At 35.4% G+C, this 27632-nt stretch overlaps 1 protein-coding gene across 1 annotated transcript in view; it reads right to left on the reverse strand.

The window, feature by feature from the left end:
- ARHGAP15 (Rho GTPase activating protein 15) overlaps positions 1-27632 on the reverse strand; it is an 820106-nt gene that overhangs the window by 398395 nt on the left and 394079 nt on the right. Inside the window, exons 7-8 of the mRNA XM_027835584.1 lie at positions 12105-12203; positions 10895-11024 (exon numbers count right to left, since the gene is read on the reverse strand). Coding sequence (XP_027691385.1) covers positions 10895-11024; positions 12105-12203 — 229 coding nt within the window. The remainder of the gene's footprint in view (positions 1-10894; positions 11025-12104; positions 12204-27632) is intronic.

Genomic DNA, 27632 nt, shown 5'->3' on the forward strand with positions numbered 1-27632 from the left:
CATTCAACAAATTCTCATATGGGATGAATCTGAGTCACTTTCCTATCCTGGTTAACTGTTTCTCAATACTCTTCCCCAAATATGTTCAGAAGCCCAGTGAATAAACTCTTCATTTTCCATCAGCTGTACTCTCTGCATTCCACTCCACCATCTTCATCCCAACCTTTCCCCTTCCCAGAAGAAGCATATAACCAAGAAAGTCAACAGTATGGAGATTGCTTCAACTTTAGTTCTCACACTTTATCAGAAACTCACTAGCCTCTGTCCCTCTGATTGGAGGCTTGGAGAGTAGAACAAAAGATTTATCCTAAAGCCTCCATATAAAGAGGGCTTAGAAGCCCAAGAGCTCCACTATTTGGATTCCATTCTGCCATTGTTGAGGCCAGGTTTGCGAGAGCAGTTCAAGTGTGAAATAATTCACGTAGAAGATGTTCTTTTAACCATTCATTGGGAGCTTTATTTAATGTGTAAGCAGCATGAGCCTCCTTAGCAAGAAAGCTAAGTGAGACCCAATATTTGGGGGAGTTATACTTATATAGAGGTTTCAGAATAATGATATAGTTTTACAGTTTTTATGGAGGTTAAATATTAAAAATGGACAGGATGAGGGTGACAAAAGGAACTCTATGGTTTAAAGATTTAAGGACAGGGCATGAGGGCACAGGTTAAAAATTAAAAGATGGGGAACACAGGATAAGGGACACAAAAGCAATTCTCTTGGTACAAGTTCAAGATAAAGAGGAAAGGACTTTAGGACGCTTTCAAGTTACAGAATAAGCTACGGGTTTCACAAAATACTGGAAAAGCAACAATTAATATTCTTTTTAACCCTTAGTGCACCATTTCTATCCACATCACCATCATGCCTCTCCCCACACAGGGTACCATTTCCATCCCTTTCCTACCCTACTTCCCCTTTTTAGCTTCCTTTTTTGTGTTGTCTTCCTCCATTAGATTGTACGCTCCTTAAGGGCAGAAACTGCTTTACCTTTATTATTTGTAGCTTCAGTGCTTAACACAGTACCAAGCACATAAGAGATGCTCAAAAAGTGTTTGTTGCATTGTTATATTTTACATGGCACCTAAAACTAAATGATAATCGATATGTTTTCTTACTAGTATCAATTGCAGAGGAGTATTACTCCCTTATTCTTGGTCTTTCTTGAAGCATCCTAAGATCTTTTTGGCCTTCCCAACCACCAAATCACATTGGTAATTCATACCAAGTTTACATTCCAATAAAATCACTTGTTTTTTTTTTCCCCAGATAAATGTCTAAATAGCCATACCTCCACTATCTGGTATGTCTGAACTGATTGTTTTTTTAAATGAAGTGTAAGATTTCACACTTGCTCCTATTTTATATTATCTCATTCAATGGATCATTCTAATCCCTTAATAAATTCAAACAGTAGCCAGGTTATACTGATTCAACCAATATATCTCTTGTATTAATCCTTTTTCTGTTTTCTCTGATATTATTTGGAGGGCTTTAGAATATTGCCAAAATCGTAACTGGTCTTCCCACTGACTGTTCCACCCTGTGACCCATTCTATACAACTCTCTCAGATTATTCTTTCCCATTGCATTGCTCTAGTCTCATCTCTCTCCTTGCTCAAAAGTCTTCAGTGACTTCCTGTTGCCTAAAAATCAAAGTCTTTAGCCTCATTTCTAGGCATTCCACACCTGGCTCTAATCTACTTTGCCAGCTTTGTCTTACCTTAGTTGTCTTTGCAAACTCTTCTCTTCTCTAGCCAAATTAGACCACTTATTTTCACTCACAAACATTTCATTTCTTATGCCCTCCATGACTTTGACTATGTTTTTCCCTATACATAAAATCACCATTTCTTACCTGTCCTTCAAAAACCAGTACAAATGCTACCTCCTTGCCCTGATTCTCCCAACCTGAAGTGATCTCTTGTCCTCCTAATATTCCATTTACCACTTATGAACTTATCATATTGAATTTTTTTCTTTTTTTATTTAGTTTTAGTTTTTCAACATTTACTTCCGTAAGATCTTGAGTTCCAAATTTTCTCCCCATCTCGTCCCAACCCCCACCCCAAGATGGAGTGCATTCTGAATACTCCTTCCCCTGGTCTGCCCTCCCTTCTATCTCCCTCCCCCCTTCTCTTATCCCCCCTCCCTTCTATTTCCCTGTAGGGCAGGATAGATTTCTATATTCCTTTACCTGTATATCTTATTTCCTAGTTGCATGTAAAAACAATTTTTAACATTTGTTTTTAAAACTTTGGGTTCCAAATTCTCTCCCTTCCTCCCTGCCCACCCACCCTCATTGAGAAGTCAAGCAACTCGATACAGGTTATACATGTGTAGTCATGCAAAACATTTCTGTAATAGCCATGTTGTGAAAAACTAACTATATTTCCCTTCATCCTATCCTACTTCTCATTTATTCTATTCTCTCCTTTGACCCTGTCCCTCCTCAAAAGTGTTTGCTTCTGATTATCCCCTCCACCAATCTGCCTTCCCTTCTATCATGCCCCTTTCTCTTATCCCCTTTGCCCTTATTTTCCTGTAGGGTAAGATAGATTTCCATAAGCAATTGAGTGTGTATGGTATTCCCTCCTTAAGCCAAATCCAATGAGATTAAGATTCATTCATTCCCTCTCACCTACCCCCTCTTTCCCTCCATGCTAAAAGCTTTTTCTTCCCTCTTTTATGTGAGATAATTGACCCCATTTTACCTCTCCCTTTCTCCTTCTCCCTGCACAATCCCCTCTCTCACCCCTTAATTTTATTTTTTAGAAATCATCCCTTCATATTCAACTCATCCTGTGCCCTCTCTCTCTCTCTCTCTCTCTCTATATATATATTCCCTCCTACTGCCTTAATACTAGAAAAGGCTCATGAGTTACAAATATATTTCCATGTAGGAATGTAAACAGGTCAACTTTAATAAGTCCCTTATGATTTCTCTTTCCTGTTTATATTTTATGCTTCTTTTAAGTCTTGTATTTGAAAGTCAAATTTTCTATTCAGCTCTAGTCTTTTCATCAAGAATGCTTGGAAGTCCTCTATTTCACTGAATGTCCATTCTTCCCCCTGAAGGATTATACTAAGTTTTGCTTGGCAAGTGGTTCTTGGTTGTAATCCTATATCCTTTGCCTTCTGGAATATCATATCACAAGCCCTCTGGTCCCTTAATGTAGAAATTGCTAAATCTTGTGTTATCCTGATTGTGTTTCCACAATACTTGAATTGTTTCTTTCTGGTTGCATGCAATATTTTCTCCTTGACCTGGGAACTCTGGAATTTGGCTATAATATTCCTAGGGGTTTTCATTTGAAGATCTCTTTCAGAAGGTGATTGGTGAATTCTTTCAATTTCTGTTTTACCCTCTGGTTCTAGAATAACAGGACAGTTTTCTTTGATAATTTCTTGAAAGATGATCAAAGGCTCTTTCTTTGATCATGGCTTTCAGACAGTCCAATAATTTTTAAATTATCTCTCCTGGATCTATTTTCCAGATCAGTTGTTTTTCCAATGAGATATTTCACATTGTCTTCTATTCTTTTCATTCTTTTGGTTTTGTTTTATAATGTCTTGATTTCTCATAAAGTCTTTAGCTTCCATTTGCTCCATTCTAATTTTTAAGGGCTTATTTTCTTCAGTGAACTTTTGGACTTCCTTTTCCATTTGGCCAATTCTGCTTCTTAAGGCATTTTTCTCCTCATTGGCTTTTTGGATTGCCATTTGAATTAGTCCATTTTTAAGGTGTTATTTTCCTCAGTATTTTTTTTGGGTCTCCTTTAGCAAACTGTTGACTTGTTTTTCATGATTTTCTTGCATCACTCTCATTTCTCTTCCCAGTTTTTCCTCTACCTCTCTTATTTCTTTTTCAAATCCTTTTTGAACTCTTCCATGGCGTGAGACCAATTCATATTTTTTTTTTTGAAGGCTTTGGATGTAGGTGTTTTGACTTCATTGTCTTCTTTGGGTTGTATGTTTTGATCTTCTTTGTCAACAAAGTAAATTCTGTGGTCTGACTTTTTTTTGCACTGTTTGCTCATGTTCTCAGCCAATTACTTGACTATTAAACTTTTTGTTAAGGTAGGGGATCTTCTTCCAGTGTGGAGAATGTACTCTGCCAAGCTTCGGGGCTTTTGTGCAGCTGTTTTCAGAGATACTTCTGGGGAGCTATACATTTTCAGTTCTTCCAAGGTAGTATGATCAAGGACAAGGTCTTTATTCCTTTCCTGGCCTGTGCTCTGGTCTATGAGTGACCACAAGCACTCTTTTCTGCCTTGAAATTGTGAGGAAGATTCCCTCTCCACTTTCGCCATAAGCTCCACTATGCCAGAGCTCCTCCTCACCCCAGGACTGCCACTTTGGACCGTGACTCAGATCCAAACATGGATAAAGCTAGAGAATCCTGCCTCAACACCAGAAAAGACATCCCTGCAATCTCCTTCTGATCAGCCACTTAATCCCCCTTCCCTCTGTGGTCCAACAGCTCTGGAAGCAGCCGCTGCCCCAGGGCTGCCCTGGGACTGTGGCCAGACTGAACTCCTCTCTCACCATGGCCCAACAGACCTAAGTTGTCTTTGGTGTTTGTAGGTTGAAAAGTCTGGAAACCACCACAGCTCTGTGTGATTCAGTCCCCTGAGGCCTGCTTCAGGTTTACTGAGGCCCTGTTTTTGCCTGGATGGCTGAATTGTACTCCTCTCCCAGCCTGGTGCAACAGACCTTTCCAATTAACCATCCAGGTTTTCTTGGGCTGGAAATTTGTTTCACTGTCTTTTTGTGGTTTCTGCTCTTCTACAATTTGTTTAGAGCCATTTTTACAGGTATTTTGAGGGGTTTGAGGGAGAGCTCAAGCAAGTGACTGCTTTTACTCTGCCATCTTGGCTCCACCCTCCCATACTGAATTTTTTTAATTAAGTTCCCTGAAAGCAAGAGTACTGCTTCTTTCATTTATACATGTCCAGTATGGCCTAGCATGGTGCCTTTTACAAAATATAGGTGCAATACATGATTATTGTTCTTTTTTAATGATCCAGTTGTTTTGAATTGAGGTGAATACAGTACATCTAACAAGTGTTCTTTCTTTTTCTCCCACGTGCTTTAGTTTATGCCCTATTTTTGCTCTGTGTATGTAGAAGAATATATGGAGTGAGATGGGCTAATACACTGTGTTTCAGCCCTAAAAGTATGAAAAACAATGACAAATTAATTTCCTTTCTCTGAAGATGCAAATAAACATCACCTTCTACTCACTCTCCAGGGAACTACTCCTGAGAGATGCTCTTCTGTTTTCCCCAAATGACTTGGCCTTCACTCTTTATTTCCTGGCTTCTTTTCCGTCAGACTCAAGAGCTATCTTCAAATCTCTGGTTTGTACTTAATAATATTGGCTGGTTAACAGTATTTAAAAAAAAAACATACAAGAGAGTTTAAACTTTTAGCTTTCTGAATTCAGTCATTGAGTCTACATATTTTCCCATGCTTTCCAAACTGGACAATGAAATGACCACCTGTTAACTGCTAACAATGTTCTCATGCCTTTTTAAAAGTAATTTTGGCTTTATCTCTCCATAATCCTGGCGACAATACTTGTGTGAACATCGAGGGCATGGGAAGCCAAAGGCAGCAAACTGACAATAAAGTTTGTGCTTAGACTACTAATAAGGACATGAATAGTCTGATTCTCTAATTCCACATAATTATTTAATCTCAAGGAGATGAAATCAATCCAAATGCATGTTTTAAGAAACCTAAACTAGGGTGGTTAAATATAGTCCTAAGTTCAGAAAGATTTCACACAGCATGCAAAACACTCTTAAAATATTTTATGGAGCATCAAATATGAAACATGCCAATCACCACTTCAAAAAGCATAGTCCAAAAAAAAAAGCATAGTCCAATTTGATATCATATGGGTGGATCACTTTTTATGCCTCCCAAATGAAAATGAATATATTAAAATAGAATGAATTCTATCCAAAGTAATAAATTAAGATTAATCATATTGACTTACCAACAGATAATTCTTGGCATTAAAAGTGCTTAAAACAGCAAGACCACCCAAGAAATAAGAAACAACTAGCTCTAAAAATAGACCTTGCTTTAAAGATAAATGGTAAATATTTTAAAAAATAAAAGATAGTCCAGGAAGAGAATTTGGTTTTAATTCCATTTCTGGTGATTTGTTAAAATGTTCTATGGGACAGATGGATTGAGTGAGCTGTGCCTCAGTTTCACAATTTGAAAATTATTATTAAGGTTAAGGCCTACCCAACAAGTTTGTGACAACCTGAGTTGCCCTGGCCTTTTGAACTTACTATGCATTAAATGTGTCAGGTGTCAAAACACATAACCTCAGGGCCGTGTTTGGGCCACAACACTCCTTAACACAATCTGAACCAGATTAAAATAATTAGGAAATACTTTGCAAGTAAAATAAAGCACAGATAACATTACATTTTAAAACTAAGTCAATATGTAGCCCACAATGATCTTTACGTACAAAATAGTGGTCCTATTTCTATTTGAGTTTGACATCACTGGACTAGAAGAGAAACAGTTCGTTGAGACAGATGTAGTCAGTGAGTGTTTCAGAGCTTCATCTTGTCATGAAGTTGACCCTGAGTTCTTAGTTATACCAGCAGAGTGCAAGCATGTCTTTGGTGATACCAAGGTAGAAAGACTTTTAATGTTGACCCAGTAATAGTGTAATTTTAATAAGACTCAGTCTACCAGAAGGTAGGGATCCTCATTGCAGCAAATTAGCGACCAGGCGATGAAGTTTTTGATCATGACAATCCATAAAATGTAATTTGAAATAGTTAAATAAACATAATTAGGGATCAAAGAATACAGAAACAGAGTCTCAAAGGGTTTTTACCTATCTCCTTGTCTTCAGTGAGGGTTGATTCTAAGCCCATCAGAGATAAGTGTCTCTTTTTTTCTACTAAAAATCTAAGAACTCACTAATTTCATATCATTGTTTAACAATCCTGCTGCTTAAACTAAAGCACTTCAGGTTGGTTATTATTAAACACACACACATATATATTATTGTTAAACATACATACATTTATTTCCCATGATTTTAAAACATAAGAATGAAATGACCACCTGTTAAATGCTAACAATGGCCTCATGTCTTTTTAAAAGTAATTTTGTCTTTATCTCACCAACTTATACATACATATGTGTGTTTATGTGTTAAAGATAGATTTCAAATAAATTTAGCAAAACTTTTTATACCTTCGTTAAATTAGTTCCTTTGACCTGGGACACACTTTCTCCTCTTCTCTTCTATCCCCCTGTGCATACATACGTTCATTCATTCTCTCTCTCTCTCTCTCTCTCTCCATATATATACACACACATATATATGTACACACACATGTATATATACAAACACATATGCACACTTGTTTATGTATGTATTACATATGTATATTTAGTGTATTGTGTTGTGTGAATACAAACCTATAATATATATGCATACATGTAGATATATATGCATACGTGCATATAAATACATATATTCTGAGTACATGCATATGCACACAAATATAAATACATATACTACATACATATACACACATATCTATATTTAGTATTGAAATAATATTTAGGGCAGGAGTTCTAAATGTTATGTGTTGGTTGTAAGATCTTCAATATGAATCAGATAAACAAAGATGAAATAAGCAAGCAGTATCAACTATGTTCTTCACCTGTTTATAGGGAAGCTTAATTTTAAGATAGATAAGGGATGCTCACTGATTAGTTGAAAAGCACATTTTTGTTAAAGAGTGACAATTTGAAGATGCCTCCTAGATTGTAAACCTGGGTAGCCAAAAGAATGGTTGTTTTCCTGATAGAAATAGGGAAGTAAGGAGGAGAGGTGTCTTTAAGGGAAAAGATAAGGAAATTGACCCTCTGAGAAAACTGGATCTGATTGGGACTGTGACAGAAATGAGAACAGAGGAGAGAAGACAATGAGATGTGTTGAGGGAGCAGTATCTACCAGGGTCCCTGCCACATAAGCTATTTTTTGTCCTTAAAATGCAAGGAAGCTATTCCTGAGATCTGATGGGTCCAGATGACTAATGCTTGACCTTTTAGGGGCTCTCTGGTTTGCTTCCACAGAGAAATCCATTTGGCCAGCAGGTGATATGGTGATATGCATAGCAGTAGGATATTTGCCAAATCTAAGGGTCTCTAACTCTTCTTTGTTCATGACTTTAGCCAACAAGGAAGCTCAAGGGCTCAAGCCTCAGTCCCCTGTACCAACCAAATCTTGAGGACAGTGGCCTTTTCTTTGGTGAGACTGGGGAACAAGGGTAGGGGGGGACTCAACCTAACCTACATGGCAGAGACTAAGGTGGATATTGCTGTTACCATGAGAAGGTATCTGTGTATACTTAGGATATGATGTTTAATATTATATAGATTGGAAAAAGATGAACACAGAGCCTAGAATATGCGTTTGCCTCATTCCCTGAGTGGGCTGTATGCTGAGTGACAAAACTTTACTAAAAGAATATTATGTTGAAGATGCTCCCTTGTTTCCTTCATTTCTTCCTTCCTTCCTTCCTTCCTTCCTTCTGTCCTTCCTTCTTTCTTTCTTTTCTTCCTCCTTTCTATGTATATGCATTGTATCCACTCAGTAAAATATAAGTTCTTTGCAGGCAGGGATTGTCTTGTTTTTGTCTTCTTATCTCCAGTGCCTACCATATGTCTGGAACACAGAGGTCACTTAATAAATGTTTGTTGCATTGAAATGAATGGTAAGAAGAAATAAATGGGGAGACTGGGAAATATCTCTCAGGTCTGGCATGGAGTCCTGGGAGAGTAGAGAGAAAGCATTTCAAATATCTGCACATCTTTTGAAATTTACCTTCTACCAAAAGGCAAGAAGCTAAATGATTACTGTCTTACTTTAATGATAATGCTATTCTTTAAAATGTAGAGGAAGGCACAAGGGAACTTTTATTATGGATATTATTTTGACCACTGTAGCTTAACTGGTTGTTGAAGGAGAAATTGTCAGAAATTTGGGGGAAAACTAGCATACCATATTAGAGTTTGTGATAGAGGAAAAACCTTGGTGACATGGAATGAAATACATTCTGCATTTTGCAGAGAATGTATTTCAAAAGGCTTAGAGATACCAAGGGTTGGCTGACATGATCTAATATTTTACAAATGGGATGACTTTATCATCACAGGCACAAAATAAAGGTCCTAAGAAAAAAAATTCAGAAGATATAAAGAAAACAATTCTAATGAGGATGATATGAAGGAAGAACTTAGAGATAAAGATAAGACAGAACAAAATATGTAAAAATGATGGAAAAAAGGAGAGGTAACCCAAAGGAAAAAAATAAGATAGGCATAGATTGTTAGATCAGGAGAATGATATCTACATAGTTTGTCAATTTCAGCACAACATTTGTCAAAGCTTCTCATCCTATTTTTGTAGTCAATATGGAGAAATACAGGCTAGAAAATAGTATAGTTAGGTTGATTCACAATTGGTTAGATGACTAGACCCAAAGAGTAGTCATTTATCATTTGATGCCAACAGGTATGTGGGTTCAAAAAAAATAGATTCATTGTAAGGTTGATGGTCTCTGGCATTTCAGTTGAGAAGCCCAGGGATCTGACTTTGCCTTTGTCAGATCTGACCCAGGGAATCTAACTTTGGCCTTACCATTTTTATTAATGACTTCAAAGAATACGTACACAGCATGTATCAAAAAACAGCACAAAGTTAGAAGTGATAACTAACCTTTTGGAGTCAGGATTCAAAAATATCCTTGTCTTCTATTTGAAGGCTGTCATGTGGAAGAGGAATTAGACTTGTTTTGTTTGCCTCAGAAGTCAGAATTAGGACCAATGGTTTGGAGAGGAAGATTTCAATTCAATATAAAGGGGAAAAAAAAGCTTCCTAACTATTATGGCTGCCCCAAAATGGAATAGGCTACCTTCGGAGGTAGTAGGTTCTTAGTCAATAGAAGTATTTAAGTTACAGGCTTTTTGGTCATTTGTCCGTAATGTTGAGGGCATTATTAGTCCCATAAAGGTTGGATCATGTAATCTTTGCATTCCTTCTAAGATTCTGTGATGATCCTGCCTCTGTGATAATTATTAGAAAAGATGATTATTAGCTAGCCTGTGGTATATTACAACTGGATGAACTAATTCAGAGGCCATCTATGAAGTTCCTCAGTATATATAAGGCCTGGGTTGTAGTCTAGGCTCTAACATTAACCTTTCCATTTGTCATTGTCTTAACCTCACATATCAGGGGATTAGAATAGGTGATCTCTACGGTTGCTATAACTATGTCTCTCTAAAATAGTCTTTTTTATTTCACTTTGTCATATATGTTCAACCCATACAATCTCTCACCCACACCTCCCCAATTTGACTCCTGATAGCATCACATAGTTCATCAGAAACTCCCAGGGGACTTAGACCTATAATGTCTGACTAGTGGTGTGATAAATTCTATAACATTCTGGCCTTAGACTGCTCACCTCAGGCTTTTACACATATATCTTTATAAGCAGACAAACCAACTTCAGCCCACAGATGGTAGAGGATGATTGACATTTCCCACCTTGAGAATAAGTCACAGACCTGTATAGCATGGCTATCATTTAGAAAATCAGAGCTTTTCTTTAAGTAGGGACCATGACCTCACAAAATATTTTCTCAATTGGCACCATGAACAAGACGCAAGCAAAACAGAGACAACTGCCCTCCAGTGAGGGCTTTTCAAGAAATTGCTAAGAATCTTATGTGTGTAGGATGACTTTGGCCCAAAGTCCCATTTCGATGGATTTGTTTTTCCTAAGCACTGCATTTAGAATTAACTGACATGGAAAATGTAAAGGAAATACTTACTTAAAGATTTTCTGTGTTCAGGTTTTTGTTCTTTTATTTCTCTGTCAAAATGATCCAGTAATTCTGTACTAGAGGATCTCTGAATTTTGAACAACTCCACATTTCTTGATGTACAGCTTTGATCCTTTGGCTGGATTGAAAACAAAACAAAATAAAACCACTTAGGTCTGATGTAGACAGCATTTGTCTATTTCAGCATAGCAATTTGTCAGAACTTCTCATCCTATTTTGTGGGCAATATGGAGAAATAGGCTAAGTATGTCTGATGAAAAAAATAGAATTAATGTAACATTATGTTCTCTAGCATTTCATTTTGTTTTAAAAAAGAAAATTTCAAATGGGAAAATGCAAGGGCAGGAGCCTAAGTACAAACCCCATACCTGCATTTATTTCTCAGATGTTATTGTGTTTATCATACTACATATATGGTGATAAAGACCTAATTTATTTCAAAGTTTTATCTTTACCCTACAACCTAAACTGGACAAGATTAAAAGCAAATAAATCTCAGCAAATTTTTACAAAAAGTATTTAATTTCTCTTATGATTGCCCTATAATGTCTATAATATGCTTTTTTCTACACTGTCAAGATTTTGTATAAATGAGCATCTTGTCAAATAATTTTGCTTCAGTGGAAAATCGATTTATTTTGAAGGAATCACCCTTCTAAACCGAAAGCTAGGTCTGGCTGGGTAATTAAAAATAGTTTTCTTGAAACATGACATGCTTTCTTTCAAAAGAAAAAAAAATCAGGCTCAATAGGAAAATAATAGTAATCAAATACAAAGGAATATTATTTGCTAGTGCTGTTTTTGTAAATTGGCACTGTGAAAATGCATAAAGGGCTTAAATATATTAATATTTCTATTTGAGAATATATATTATAGGCTACATAAACTGAAAATGTAAAAATTCATTAGTTATTAAGCGCTTGTGTGCTTTTTATAACCACCAGTAAACCAATGTCCTTGTTATTCTACAGAAATGAATTGCACCATTCTTTTTAAGGGAAGAATAAAATGACATTTAGTCCCACAGTACTTTCTGCTGGACCTATTTTCCCCCCTCTGGAATACATAAGCTCAAAATAAATTAATATCTGTCAATCTACATCAGCTATTTAAATGTATGTGGTTTATATCCCTAAGCAAGGGGGTTTAAATGACTGTATTTTAATTAATAAAGGTAACAGCCAAAACAAATACACACCAATCTGTCAATTGCATTTTTGATTGCATGGAACCAATCCAATATGATGAAGTCGATATCCGACTGAAGAAGGAACTCATTTCCTGATACTGTTGTGATCTAGAGGAAAAATTGACAGGTAAGCAAACCATGTAAGATAGATCTTTTACAATTTCAAAAAATATGGTGATTTTTTCCCCCCAACATACACACTTTTATAAACTGAAATGCTTTCTTGTATTCCAGTAATTATTTCTCTGGGAACCCGGATAGGACCATTTTGAACCACTTTCTATAAACTATTTGCTCATGTCATAACAGATACATTATTATCTCAATAATAAGAACTATTAACTGAGCCCTCTTGGAACAGCATTCTTCTGACATGAGCAGCAATGTACTGGAAAGTTCAGAGACAATAGGTTCCTCAATCAGAACCCAAAAATAAACCAGTGCACCTGAGTGGGCCAGGATCCATCCTGAGATTTTTGACTCTTTGTTGTCTTTTTCAAATCGAATATGTTCCTGTTTGATTTCGATTTATTAGGGACTCTAAAACAGATTATTTACCAGAAAGACTAATGTAAACTTTTCCAAAAAGGTGTTCAAATGAATAACATTTGGCTATTTATATTTCCCTTATCATAGTGGGAAATAATAGGCAACTAATAAAGAACCAATTTACCAAGGAAGGGAGTTCAGTAAAATAAAATTCATTTATATTTTGACCTTTGCAAAGGAGAGATTTATCAAGTGAACATTCATTCCCTTGATAGTCAGCTCTGTTGTGTTCTTGGATGTTTCCAGTGCTAAAATATGCATTCCTTTATCACAATGAACTTCCCATTCCCACCCAAACATACCCCTTTGTCTCATATTTGTGGTCAGAAGCATCAGGTTTATAGAAACTGAGAAATATCCTTGCTTTCACACATAAAGGGCTACTCAGAAAAAAAATCTGATTATAGCGGATATGCAAACATTCCATTAGGCCATCAGACTGAAATGTGAGGCTGTTTTCTTCACATCAGCTTTGGGCTTCCTCACTAAAGTGAACCCCTCTGCATACCATTTCTCCACTGATGTCACACCACAAGTGAGGTCTGAGGGCTCTTGAGTTCTGATTTTTGAAAATATTCCAGAAAGAGTCAGTCATCCTTTCATATTCTTAAAAGACAGAATACTAAAATGTGGTATTAGTGCTCAGTATCACAAACTATATTCTAATGCCTGTGATTCTATACATCATCCAAATGATCATCAGTGCCCAAAATAACTCATGCCACATAACTCTACAATTAATGGGACAAATCTTAACCACAGTAATCTCCAGGTCCTTAAAAGAACTCCAAGTGTATTTGGTTACTACTTAAACAAAACAAAAAACAAACAAACAAAATTTTCTCTGGTGTCACATTCCTTTATGATGCGACCAACCTTGTTGTCAGGTTGTGATAACTTATCAAGGCAGTGCTCTTCAAAGAAGAAAAAAAAGTATCACCATACTATGTGCAATTGTAACAAATAAGGATTTGGGTAGTAGAAGACACTTACTTTACAAAATTGGAATTTAGACACATTACTGGGACTAAACTCTCCCTTTCCCTCTTTCTTTCTCTTCCATCCTCTCAAAGGAATGGAGGTTAGGGATGACCAGAAGTAACTGGATTCTTTCTTTATATCTCATCTTCAAGAAAGTGAAACTGATGGTTGTCTGATGATCTGAACTGCCATAATAATGTCCTTCCCTTAAGGTCAGTTTAAAGTAGTCACTTAATAAAACAGTGCCACAAAACAGTTTAACTTAAAATGAGGTAATTACTAACTTGTGGCAGGTGGGTAACCAGTGAGATAAATAGAATACTGGTTAACTAGTTATATAATAGACTTTTAACTTTGACTTTTAAAAATGAATTTCCACTAAAATATTTTGGGGATATGAATGAATTCTGTAACATCACAATTTATCAATGTACATATGGATAAACAAACTAAATATAATGTAAAATCTCATCTACTACATCTCAGCCACTATAAATAGATCACTATTAATTTTTTTAAAAGAATAACATTTCCATAATAGGAATAACAAACATAAATAGCCTTATTGGACTCTGGAGATTTAGGAAAGATCCAATAAAGTTTAGAATCCAGTCTACCAAAATTCAAATCCTTTGTAAAATGCAAGTAATTCATCAGTGCATTAGCATTTCTGTTGCAAGCTATGCAGAGAGTATCTTTTACTGCTAAAACAACCAAAAGCAAATTGCATTTGTAAGTTGCTTTGTTTGAATATATTACTTTAATAATCATACATAATCAGTGATTTATGAATAAATTTTTTAAAAGATAGAACAGAGAACTGGGTGAATGAGTTTCATTCAAAACATACTATCAGTGAGTTACAGTTCTTATCCCTCCCTTTCTTTCTTTGTACTAATCTTCAGAGTAACTAGACAGTTTCAAGAAGACTGCTACTGCTCTCTACAGTTTAAATGCATCCACTTCTTAATTACAGTCAATAATTGACTTTGTTCTGCTCCATTCCAGTCATTCAGAGGAAAGCATTTCCAAAGGCTTTGGCTGGCAAATCCCATTTAATGTGTAGGTTTCCTAACCCACTCTTAGATATTACCTCTTTAGGATTTCTGATAAATAGTTCTTGGAAGGGTTTGCTGAACCATATTTGCACATTGAACAATTGAATTTTCAACACCCTTGGGAAAGATATCAATAAAGCATGCCAGCTTTGACTAAACCTTACGATTGAACAATTTATGATTACCATCTAAAGACATATATATTTAAAAAATAGGCTTAAATGATTCCATGCTAAGCTTGCTAATATACACTCTCTATATTAGATTTTGCTGAAATAACCATAGGAACTCAGAAAAAAATGAAAGAAGAATTTACAGTAAACACAAAGGTCTCTGGTAAGAGCTGCCAGTTACTATTCTGCTTAGTCTTCCAGTTTCGATAAATGTCTTTTGAAATCCCTTCTCTCCACTAAATCATAGTTGGAGATGTATATCCTGTGACAAGTAAGCTGTCCTAATGAAGTGCCAGTGTTGTCAATAATACATATGTCTAAGTAATGACAATCCCCTGGAATTGTCTAAAGTAATGTGCTCAAACTTTTTCAGGAAATAAGAATCCATTTGAATACCTGCTGGCAATACATTTATGCTCAAGGAATTTTAGTTATGTTCACTGAGTAGCACACAGATTCTCTAAGACTTTTATGTCTAGTACTAATTTAACAGTGTTATTCTTTTGTTCAGTGAAGTTGGACCACATTTTCTTGTTGAGATTCCTTTGAACAATGAAAGTGGGAGAATCTGATTTCAGAATTCTCCAAACCAAAGACATATCTGGTCCAAAACTATGTTTTGGTTTTTCATTAAGCAAAGCCTATCTTATTAATAATCTTAGGTTTTGAAAGTGTGGTATTTCTGCATTTTTGCTAAATATAACTATTTTTGTACTTAAAATGTAAGTCCATTTTTTGGCTCTCTGTGGACAGGAAAAGTAACTCATCTTTTGAGCTCCACCCATAGAGTTGGCTATAAGTGGGAGTCAAAAGATGGTTTATAGTCATAATTTGATTTATATCAGGAAGCCTTAGCACCCATTTCAACAATGAAGTTTCATTGTGTGCTTTTATGTTCTACATGAAAAATGAACATGACAATTTATACTATTTATACTATTCTAAGTTTTTTCCTTATCTATTTGCCAGAATAGAAAACATTTAAGAGAGCTTATAATTAACCCATAACCATAAACACTCTGTAAATACAGCATGTTTTCTTTATATGCTGAATTGTATTTACCTTCAATAAGTTGCAAAAGCAAGTGGAAGAAATATCAAAAGTGTATGTTATCAACAACTAAGTGGGTTACGCCTTCTTTTAGATGGAACTACCCTTCCCATATTCAAGCAGATCCATCTGTTAACAAATATTTAGTGATAGCTTGTTATGTGCAAGCACTACATACAGGTCCTTTAAATAGGTAGGGTTACATGCAGCTACCTATATGGTGCAATTAACATTGAGGTGATCATCCAGAGTGGCCTCACAAGTTTCTCAAAGCCAAGAAAATAGTACCGAGATTCAACATATTATGACAACTAAGTTTTTAGGAAAATAAACACAGCACACACTTATATGATGCTGTAAAGTTTTCAGAGCACTTTACATGTATGATTTCATCTAATCCTCACAACTCTGGAAGCAAGTAATGCAAAAATGAGCATTCACATTGTCTCTATGAGGAAACTGAGGAGCAAAGAGAGTATTATTAACACTAGCCTCCATCATGCCCCACTTTCCTCCTTTTTATAGATGTTCTACACTCACGAATGTTAGGAATATGAGAGAAGTGAACATTCATTATATACTTTGAGATCCTGCAGAAAATTATTTTAAATTTTGACTTGCTGGGGTCACGTGGCAAGAAGTAATGGAGTGGTTATTTGAATCCAAGTCTTATGACTTTCAATCTATTATTTTACTGCCACTGCTTTACCATCAGCATAAACTTATTAGGCATGTATTGTATGTAAAGCAGCAGGGTATGTACATGCTGAGGATGTATGGACCTTATGTGAGACATGGAATATGCACATTTAAAATAAGTAACAATATAATATAGCATGAGGTTTAGGTCAACTGGCAGGTCAGAGGGGGAAAAGCGGGGAGAGAGGGAAGGAAAGGGAGAGGGGGAGGAAGAAGGAGAGGTGGACAGAGAGACAGACAGAGAGACAAACAGAGACAGAGACAGAGAGATGGAAAGAGAGAAGAGATGAGTATAGAAGCTTGGTATATTGTCCTTTAGAACTGGGTTAATCATACCTCTGGTATTATAATAACATAAACACAAAAGCAGGAACATTTAAAATAATTTTCTCCAGGATCTCAAAGCAAGTAATGAATATTCACTTCTCTAATCTTCCTAACATTCTTGAGTGTAGAACATCTATAAAGGGGAGGAAATTAGGGCATGGTGGAGGCTAGTGTCAATAATAACAATAATAACAAAAACAGGAACAACACATTTATATGAAACTTTGAGGTTTACAATGACCTTTCCTCACACTAATTCTGAGGTAGATAGTGCAAGTATTATACCACTTCACAAATGAGAAAATTGAGATTCAAATAAATGAAACTTTAATCAAAATAAAAAAGTGACCACATTTTGAGATTCTAAGCATCCTGACTTAAAGCTCAAAGAGATGGTCCATGTGATAGAGCACTGGAAGGCCTGAGTTCAAGACCTACCTCAGACACTTACTAGCTATGTGATCCTGGGCAACTCATTTAATATTTCTCAGCCTCCCTTTTCTCTCCTGTAAAACAAACATTTTAGACACAATGGCTTTAAGATTCCTTTCATCTCTAAACTTGAAATCTTATGAGCCTGACTTCTAGTACCACTGTTTCCTCCTTAATCAAATGCTCACTAGAATATAAATATATCAGGACAGGTAAGGTTCAGTATATATTCATCATAATTTTGTTTGCATTTGTGAAATTGAGTCTGTGTGACTTTTTTCCCATTATATTTTAAGAAATACACATCAAAAATTATTTTCCTTGAAGTTGTTTCTTCTTCCTAAAACTTGACTCTCATCACTCCAATTAATTTTTTTCTGACAAGCCATACGTAAACTCTCAAAAATATATACATATATACATGTCACATGTTATTATACACATATACAAATTCATATGTGTATATGTGCTACATCCATGCATGCATATACAATTATATATCCTGGCAGAGTAGATATAGAGCAGGTATCTGAGTTGGTCAAACCTAGGTTTGAGTCATGCATCTGAGAAAAACTGGTTGCATGGCCTTGGTCTAGTCATTTGCTTCATAGTACCTCCAAGCAACTGTCTAGAATTATACTGTAAAATGGATGCTGATCTGCAATTATGGTGAGAATTTCTTTTCTGAGAGTCGTCTACATCAATGAAATTAAAAGCTTTCTGTCTGTCCATCTGTCCATTCATCCATCCAATCTATTAATTAGGAAGGAATATTAAGGTCCCAAACTCTAGCAATGAGAGAGAGAGAGAGAGAGAGAGAGAGAGAGAGAGAGAGAGAGAGAGAGAGAGAGAGAATGAATTATAAGATTTAGTTGCATTTTTTTCATCTTACGTCATAAATTGCACAGATGATATAGGTGATCAAATGAGAGTTGTCATGGTCATACTAATAGTTAAATTACTTAGTGGGCTCAAAAGTATTTATGGCTACCAAAGAAATTAAATTATCAAGGCTGCATGTCTGTCTCAAATTACAGTCTGGCATTAGTAAGTTCTAACATTTTTCTGACCAATAGAACAAAGTTATCATAAAAGTAAGGGTGAAATATCAGGTCAGAGGAAAAGGTCTTCAACTTGTCTTTCCAAAAATGTTACTTGTTAAAACATTTTGTGAGAAAGTATTTGCCTTGTGTTCCCAATGTTGCTAGATGTTAAGTAAATATATGGTAATTGCAAAAAAAGAGGTTGTTTTGGCAACTTTCTTATTAAAATGCATTTGTAACCCCCATCTGTCATGAAAGTTTTGAAAAGTTTGTTTACTTTGGATAGCAGCCTTATCCAGGGTTACCCTAGCAAACAATGATAGCAGTCTTCAGAAGTTGTGTGAGGAACAAGCCACTGGGGAACCATTTTTGTTTTAATTGGCACACACAAACACTTTTCTGGTCTGTCAAGAAGATCAAGCTAATATGCATGGAGGGTGTTATATTCTGAGCTTTGGGGAGCAGTAAAGCTCCCTTTATTTAAGTAATTTAAATGATAGACTGCAAAAACTTTGCAAGTCAGAAAAATGTTTTATCCTTTCTTAGGGAATATTTGTTTTAAGCAACAGAAAATGTTCTACATATCTAAAGATGTTGAACCTTATGTTATAATCACTCGGCTTCTTCTGACTCTGTGAAATGTTACTAAATCGACTCACTGCTAAATAAAGCAGACAAGCCAGAGCTCCCGCCTTTCTACAACTCCCCCTGTCTTAACAAATCCAAATCTATTAGTTTCCAGATGATTATTAGCTAAATTTTCAATTTGTTTAGGTATGACTGATTTGCCTATACATTCATCAGAGACCTAGGTAATATTATCATATCAAAATAACCTGATCACATAAGTAATTTGTTATTTAATAGAAAGTGAACAACTCTTTGAGTTACACGCATCACAGATCTCAAATCTTAAAGTTTCAGGTCAGTCTTTCAAGGACCAATGCTTTCTTATGTGAAATTGAGTGGCACCTTTGGTAGCCAAACAATTTAGTTCCTGCATTCTCACAATACAAGAGTTGATTTGTATAATAAAAATATTCTTTGTTCTAAAAATTCACAATGTCAGGAAAAAAGGGAAAAATGCCCATACTTATCTGATCTTTTAAACTTTTTTGATAAACAGTAATGAACTACCCATTCCCCCTCTTTGCTCCCTCCAAAGACCATAGAATCAAAAGACCATAAATAAAGAGCTGGAAGGGACGCTCAGAGGTCATGTAATCCAAAGCACTCATTTTACAGATAAGGAAACTCATGCCCAGATACTATCAACTGGATAGCAGGTGTTGGAGGTGGGGTTTGAACACAAGTTCAATGAATCCAGAATCCCTCGGCATATCAAACTAAATAACAAGGGATCAAAAATGTAAACTGGAATTAATTGCTACTGTCTTCAATAATTATAAAATATAAAATAATAATTATTTTAAGTACCCAGCCTTTTCATTGTTACATGAAATTGAAAACATGTATACATTCATAACTCATTAAATAATTTTTGGAGAACATATTCAGCAGTTTGACAATAAATTAAGTTGTTTCTTTTGTCTGTAATGCTAAAAATAAATACTACTAAAAAATAGTTGACAGAAGTCTTTGATGGCTGAAGGCATCAACTTATTTCTATTTACAGTTAATTTTTAAACCTAGAGGGGAAGTTTGCTCTAGATAAACTAATCATTACAGAATTTCTATTCTGCCAATACCCAAAAGCCATGTGTCGCTAAAACATTTGAGTAGCCACAGGACTATAACTTGTTCAGTCAATGGTGTTAGAACATCTGCTGTCTACTTGACTTACCACCATATTAAAATGAAGAGAAATCTGATAATTCAAGTCAATGTAGAGATTCTTTAATATCTGTGAACTTGTAGATATTTGAATATGATTTATTGGGCCAGTTGCATGCATAGTTGTCATGTCACCTATCAACATGTTGAGCAGATGAAATTTTGATTTGAAAAAAATCTTGATGTTTTCCAGTCTAGTACCATAGATACCCAATCTTCAGTGTGCACCAGTAGATATTGCAGTTGTACAATATTCATAGCTACTATGAAATCATTACTTTATGTCAGCATCATGCCCCCTTTTCTTCTTTCTCACCATATTATTTTGTATTTACAGTGTATATAATTTGCATTTCCTTATCTGTGTATATGTTGTGTCTTCTGAGCAGAATGTAAGGCTGTTGATGGTAATGACAGTCTTTGTATCCTTAGTGCCTGACAGAAAGCTTAATAAATGCCTGTTGAATGAAGTCCTAGTTTCTCTGCAAATAGAGCAAAATTTGGAAGGACTTCAGGTGAAGAACAAAGAGCTATGTTTATATCTTAATGAGAACTTTTGTCTGATTACATTCTAATGTCATGTGCAAATTATTTTTGAACATTTTTTTTAATCAAGTAAGGATTTTATTTCTATCCTTTACTCCCTCATCCTCTTCATCCCCACCCCCTCAATTAAAAAAGAGAAACACAAAATTAATAAAAATATACATAGTCAAACAAATAAATTTTGACATTGACCATGTCCAAAAATATATGTCTCATTTACATCTTGGAAAAATCCCCTCTAAGTTTGGATGTGGGTAGCATGTTTAATCCTGTCCTCTGGAATCATAGGTGCTCACTACATTGATTAGAATTACTAAGTTTTTGAAAATTGTCTTTGCAATGTTATTATTACATTAATTATTCTCCTGGTTCTGTTCACTTCACTTTGCATCAGTTCATATGTTTCCCAGGGTTTCCCTGAAATTTTTCCTTTTGGTATTCTTGAGGCACAATAACATTCCATTACATTTATGTAAAAAAATTTAAGGAGCCATTGCACCATCTGGTTGTCCTAATAGAGTACTACTAGAAATACTTTTATACCTATGTCAAGTCATGGTATGATTAAGTAGGTGGTGCAGTGGATTGAGTACCTGGCCTGGGGTCAGGAAGACTTATCTTCCTGAATTTAGATCTGGTCTCAGACACTAGCTAGCTGTGTGACCCTGGGCAAGTCACTTATCCCTGTTTGCCTCAGTTTCCCCATCTACAAAAATGAGCTGGAGAAGGAAATGGCAAACCACTCCCATATCTTTGCCAAGAAACCCCCCCAGGGGCGTCTAGGTGGCACAGTGGATAGAGTACCGAAGACCTGAGTTCAAATCTGGCTTCAGACACATAACACTTACTAGATGTGTGGCCCTGGGCAAGTTATTTAACCCCATTGCCCAACCAAAAAACAACCCCCCAAAAAAGAAAAGAAAAGAACCCCCCCAAAAAACAAACCCAAATTGCGTCATGAAGAGTCAGACATGACTGAAACAACTCACCAACAAGCAATCACAGTATCACTGGATTAAAGGATATAGCCAGCTTTGTCTTTAACTTTTGGACATAGTTCAGAATTATAATATTCTGATTGTAGTTCATATTAAAGTAACAATAGTATTTATACAAAGCCTGCTATATGCCAGGCAGTGTGTGAGTGCTTTATAAAAACCTCGGCTGATCCTCACAATAAACCTGGAAAATGGGTGCTATTATAATTCCCATATTATGGCTGAGGACAATTAAGGCAGATAGAAATTAAGTGACTTCGGTAAATGTCTGCGGCCAGATTTTTACTCACTTCTTCCTGACTTCAGGTCCAGTGTCTTATTCACCATACCACTTGGCTGCTCTAATAGAGTACCACTAGAAATATTTCTATATATAGGTCTGATCAGGGTATCACCAGATCAAAGCCCATACACAGCTTTAGCTTTGGCTTTCTGTATATAGTTCCAAATTGCTTTCCAAAATAGCTGGGGCAATCCACAGCACGAGCAACAGTGCATTAATGTGCTCCTCCCCACCCCCTAGCTTCTTCAATATTTGTCATTTTCCTTTTCTTTTTTTTATCTTTGTCAAGCTGATGATTGTAAGGTTGAATTTCAGAGTTGCTTTAATTTAACTTTCTGTAATTATCAGTGATTTGGAACATTTTGCTATCCTTGGGTAATTTATCATTTTAGGAAGAATTTTATTCATATAAATTTGAATTAGTTCATCATATATCTTGGAAATGAAAACTTCCTTTATCAGAGAACTGCTATAAAGAGTTTCCTTTAATTATTTCTTTCTAATATTAATTGTGGTGGCTTTGTTTTTGCAAGAACTTTTACTATTATGTAATCAAAATTGGTAGTTATAATTTCCATAATTCTCTCTATCCCACATTTGTTCATGAACGCTTCTTCTATCTATAGATATAGAAGGTGATTTCACTCTTGCTTTCCTGTTTATGAATTGACTTTGTATAGTTAGTCACATATCTATCTGGGGCTTCTCTTGGTATATGACGTGAGATGTTGTCCTAAACCTAACTTCTGATAAAACATTTTCCAATTTTCCCAGCAGTTTCTGTAGAACAATTAGTCTTCACCTCATTAGCTAGGGGTGTTGGGTTTAATGAAACATCAGGCTGTTATGCTCATTGACTTTTGAAGATTATATACTTAAATTGTTCTATTGCTCAACCTCTATTTTTTAATCAGTACCAAATAATGTTATGATTAGTGCTTTATAGTATTGTTTGAGGTCTGCTACTTCTTTTCCCCCATGGTTTCCCTTTAAATTCTTGATCTTTTGTTCCTCCAAGTGAATTTGTTTATATTTTTTAACTTAGCTCCCTAAAAATAATCATTTAGTAGTTATATACAGTGATATAATATGTAACTTAATTTAGGTAACATTAACATTTTTTATTATTTTGGTTTAGCAATTAATATAAGCAATTAATATTTCTTCACTTATTTAGGTCTGTCTTTATCTCCATAAAAGTTTTGTAGTTGTATTCTTATTGTTCATATGTGTATCTTAGAAGGTAGTCACAATTATTTTATACATTTTATGTTATAGTTATTTTATAGTTATTTTTTATAGTTATTTTATAGTTACTTTAGATGGAATTTCTCCATCTTTTTTCATTTTGTGGGTAATGTATAGAGATCCTGGTGGTTTATGTGGATCTATGATGGTTAGTCTTTTCAATTAATTATAATTCAACTAATTTTAGTTGACTCAACTAATTTTGCTCCCTCTTTTCCTGTGCTTATTATGTAGAATTTTTTTTTGTCATACTGATATCATTTCCATTTCTAGTAGTATACCACATGTAGTGGTGCCTGATCTTATTGGGAAGGCCTACATTTTATTACCATTACATATAATAGTAGCTCTGAGTTTTAGATAGCCACTAATTATCATATCAGAGAAAGAAAGATCTATTTATTTCTATGCTTTTTGACTTTTTTTCCTTTTTTTTAACAGAAATAGGTGGTTTATTTTGTCAAAAGCTTTTTTTCTACAACTCTTCATACACCCATATGATTTTTATTGTTCTTGTTTTATCATTAATATGCTTAACTATATTTTCAGTTTTCCTGATATTGAACCAACTCTGCATTCCTGGTATAAATCCAACCTGACGACAATTTATAACCTTTTCAATATGTTGCTGTAGTTTCTTTATTAGTATGTTATTAACATTTGGCATCAATATTCAATACAGATAATAATGTAGGGTATTTTCTTCTACTTCACTTCTTCCTGATAACATAGAAGGAATTTAGTTGACTTCTCTTTTTTTCCTATTTTTTCAAATAGCTAATGTAATTATCAGAATTAATTGTTCTTTGGATGTTTGATATAATTTATTTATGAATATATCAGGTTTGTGGACTTTCTTCTCCTTCGATAATTCACTTATAGCCTGTTGAAATTCTTTTTATGATATTGTATTATTTATGTTTTCTATTTCTTATTCTGTTTAATTAGCAATTTTATATTTTGGCAAATATTCGTCTACATGTCTCTCCACCTTGTTCACGAAGATAATGGGAGGGATTTTGTGAAATGCTCTATTGAAATAAAGGTTCATAGAGTTTTTAGAGTATTTCACTGACCTACCAGTCATAAAAGAAAATGAAGCTGAATGAATAAAAAAAAATTTATTAAACACTTACTATATGCCAAGTACCAAGCTAAGCACCAGAGATACAAATATAACAGCAAAAATAGTGTCTGTCCTCAAGGGGCTTGTAGTCTAATGAGGGAGACAACACACAAAGGAAAATGATGGCCAAGGAGAGGCACTTTGGTTATGGGGATGGTGATTGGGCCATAGTGGAAGAAATTAACACATTTTATTCAGGAATAATGCAGAGGAGATTTAACCATAATTCCTGGTTCTAGGACTGGCAGGGGTGTAGGTGGAGAAGAGACTAGGAAGAAGGTGATAGCCAAAATCAGGAGTAAAATGTGGCATGGTTGAGACTTTTCCTGAAATAATGGTTGAAGTAAGGTAGATAGTGTAAGCTCACTGATGACAGATTATTTTGTTTATGTTTTTTTTTTAATGTCCATGGCCCAGCACAGGGCATTGCATGTGGTGGCTATTTTTAATAAATGCTTGGTAGACTGAACTGGATTATGCTGATATGACTTGTTCTTGTTCCAACTCTTAGTGATTGCTGATTCCCTTTCTAAGCACTCATGAAGCATTCCTGTGTGCATCACAATGAAGGAGGAGTTCTAAGCTTGGGTTCTTGCTTCCATTTTAATTACTATTATGGTTTCCGTTTCTGCCACAGGTGCTATAGCTTCTGTGGGTTAGCTAACATAGTGAAGCACTTTGGTCATGGCTCTGGTTAGTGTGCCATAGCTGATCTCACTACCTGATTCTAGTTGTCTGTCCTTTGATATCAGAAGACTTATTGCTTTATGTACATCTTGTTGGTGAAATACCATCTTCCAATCTTGGCAGTGCCACATCAAGCCCTACAAATAATATTTGTTTTAGATTTACAGGACATTAAAGAAGAGCAAAATTGAAAACTCTAAGAAAATTATGGGTCTTCAGTTACCAATTAAGTTCTGAAAAAATAAAGATTGAGTTTCCTAAGTTCTCTGTAAGCCAGATAACAATTGAGCATGCATGTCATCAGAAATCCTAAAGCCAAGGGGAAAAGAAATAACTTTTATCCAACTTGGTGTTTGGAATGAGTCTGTCATTGACAATTTTCCTAGGGATGGAATGTAGGCTGTATTCATGTGACCCTCTCTGTCTCTTTCTTCTCCACCATCAAAGAAGATAGTCCAGATTTCTTCCTGGCTCACTTTTTTCATTGCAAAGAATATAAAAAAGGACTTGTAGTTCAATTAAAATAATAGTTAATGATGAAATCTGCTTAATTTCTTTTTGGAAAAATACACGTAAAACCAGGATTTTTTGTCCTTTACTCCTCTTACCCCTATAAACATTATTTTAAAAAAATAAACATATTGGGTGCCTCAAACATCAAGGTATTTAGGCAGAACCAAATGGAGATATTTTGATTGAAGGCCTTCTTTATATACTAAAAAGCATTCCTTGTAGGTAACTACCTACTTTGGCAGAAAGGCCATCTCCACAGGTCTAGTGCCTGATAGCTACAACTATTACAGAAACTTTTCCACTATTAGTAGTCAGGGAGCTGATTACAGCCAAATGATATGTGAATCAAATTTCTTTACCTTTATATTTGAAAGTTTTTTCTCCTAGTCACTTGTAGAATTTTTTGTTTCTGAATTGAATTATTAAATTTAATCACTATGTGCCTTACAGTGTGCAGCCTTAGGACTTTCCCCACCCTGGAGAAGATCTATATATTCCTTCAATTGGAGTTTTGTTTTCAGTGTTCAGAAGTCCTGAGAAGTTTTCTTCTATTAATTCTTGCATTATATACTGTTCAGATTTTTTGACTTGTCATACACTTCTGGGAGACTTAAGTGGTCTTTATGCATTCTATCTTTGAAATCAGTATGTATTATTTGAATAGAGAACATGTTTTCTTTTAATGTTATCGATTTTTTGTTTCTCTTCTTTTAGATTGTCCTTTACTTCTGTGTTTTTTTCATTCCCAATCAACTGTCCTATTTTTTTTGTTGAGACTTGCCATCACAAATTCATGTTTTTCTATTCTGCCAATTATTTCTGCTGTGCAAGCTATAAATTTTGCTCTCACAATTCTCATTTTTCTTTAAAACTACTCAAGAACAACATATTGTGGTTCCATATTCTCAAAATTCATGGGGTCTGCAGTCTAATTGAGTGTTGAACTTTTCCCCTTTATTTTATAGTATTTATTCTTAGATGTCTGAATTAACTTACTAGATCTGCAGCCTATATTTCCTTTTGCTGTTAAAATTTCCGTTGTTGGCTTAGCTGATCATGCTAGAGATCTTTAACTTTTTCTCTTCCTAAGATCTTTGGTAATTTCAATTCCCTCCTATGCCACACTGCCTAACATCCTCCCCCCAGTTATTTTCTCTATTGCTCACTTTCTGTCTCTCTGTCCTCTGATAGTAGTTTCACTAGATGCTAGAGCTCAAAGTGTCTTAACTTAACTTTCTCCCACCAGGGACAGTTCATGGTTTACAGCCTAGGTCTCTGACCCACGTGACTTTTTTGGGCATAGGCCTGGCCTCCTGGGTGTTAGGCTCCTTGCCTCAAGTTTAGTGGAGTTTCACACAATTGTCCACACATGATGTCTTGTCCTGTTTTTTCTGTTTGTCAGTTCTCTGGCCTACAGAGTACTGACATCCTGGTAGTATTGTAGATTGGGGTGATTTCCATTGTTTGGAGTTTGTCTCTCTGAGGCTGTGAGAGGAAAGCTGAAGTGGGGTATAGGGTTGAGCTCTATTTCAAACCCAGACATGTGTCCTGCCTCTTTCCCTCTGTTTTTCTACTCTCATGCAGAAATCTTTTGCACAACAGAATGCTACCATGGTTCTGACAAAGTTCAGCAAATTTCTCAAGTTGGAGCTTAGATCCCCATGGCACTAGAAAGATGAAAGGGGAAACAAAATGTCTAAGATATATATATATTTAACAATGACAAAAGGTTCTCATTCCCCTTTACTTATCTTCCTAAATCTCCTATTTAAGTTGAGGGAATCACCATAGTTCTAGTCACCAAGGATTCATAAAATTAGAACCATCTTGACTCATACATTCCCTTTACCACCCTCCCCAAAATCTAAGTCATTTAATCTCTCCTAGATTAATATAATAGCATCCTAATTGGTCTCTCTGTCTACAGTCTCTCCTCCCCTTAATTCCATCCTTTAAATAAATGTTAGCATCTTGTAAAGCACAAGTCTGACCATGTCACTTCCTTACTCGAGAAATTTCAGTGGTTCCC

Source organism: Vombatus ursinus, unplaced genomic scaffold (genome assembly GCF_900497805.2).
Source record: "Vombatus ursinus unplaced genomic scaffold, bare-nosed wombat genome assembly UNPS02014816.1, whole genome shotgun sequence".
NCBI classification, from domain to species: domain Eukaryota; kingdom Metazoa; phylum Chordata; class Mammalia; order Diprotodontia; family Vombatidae; genus Vombatus; species Vombatus ursinus.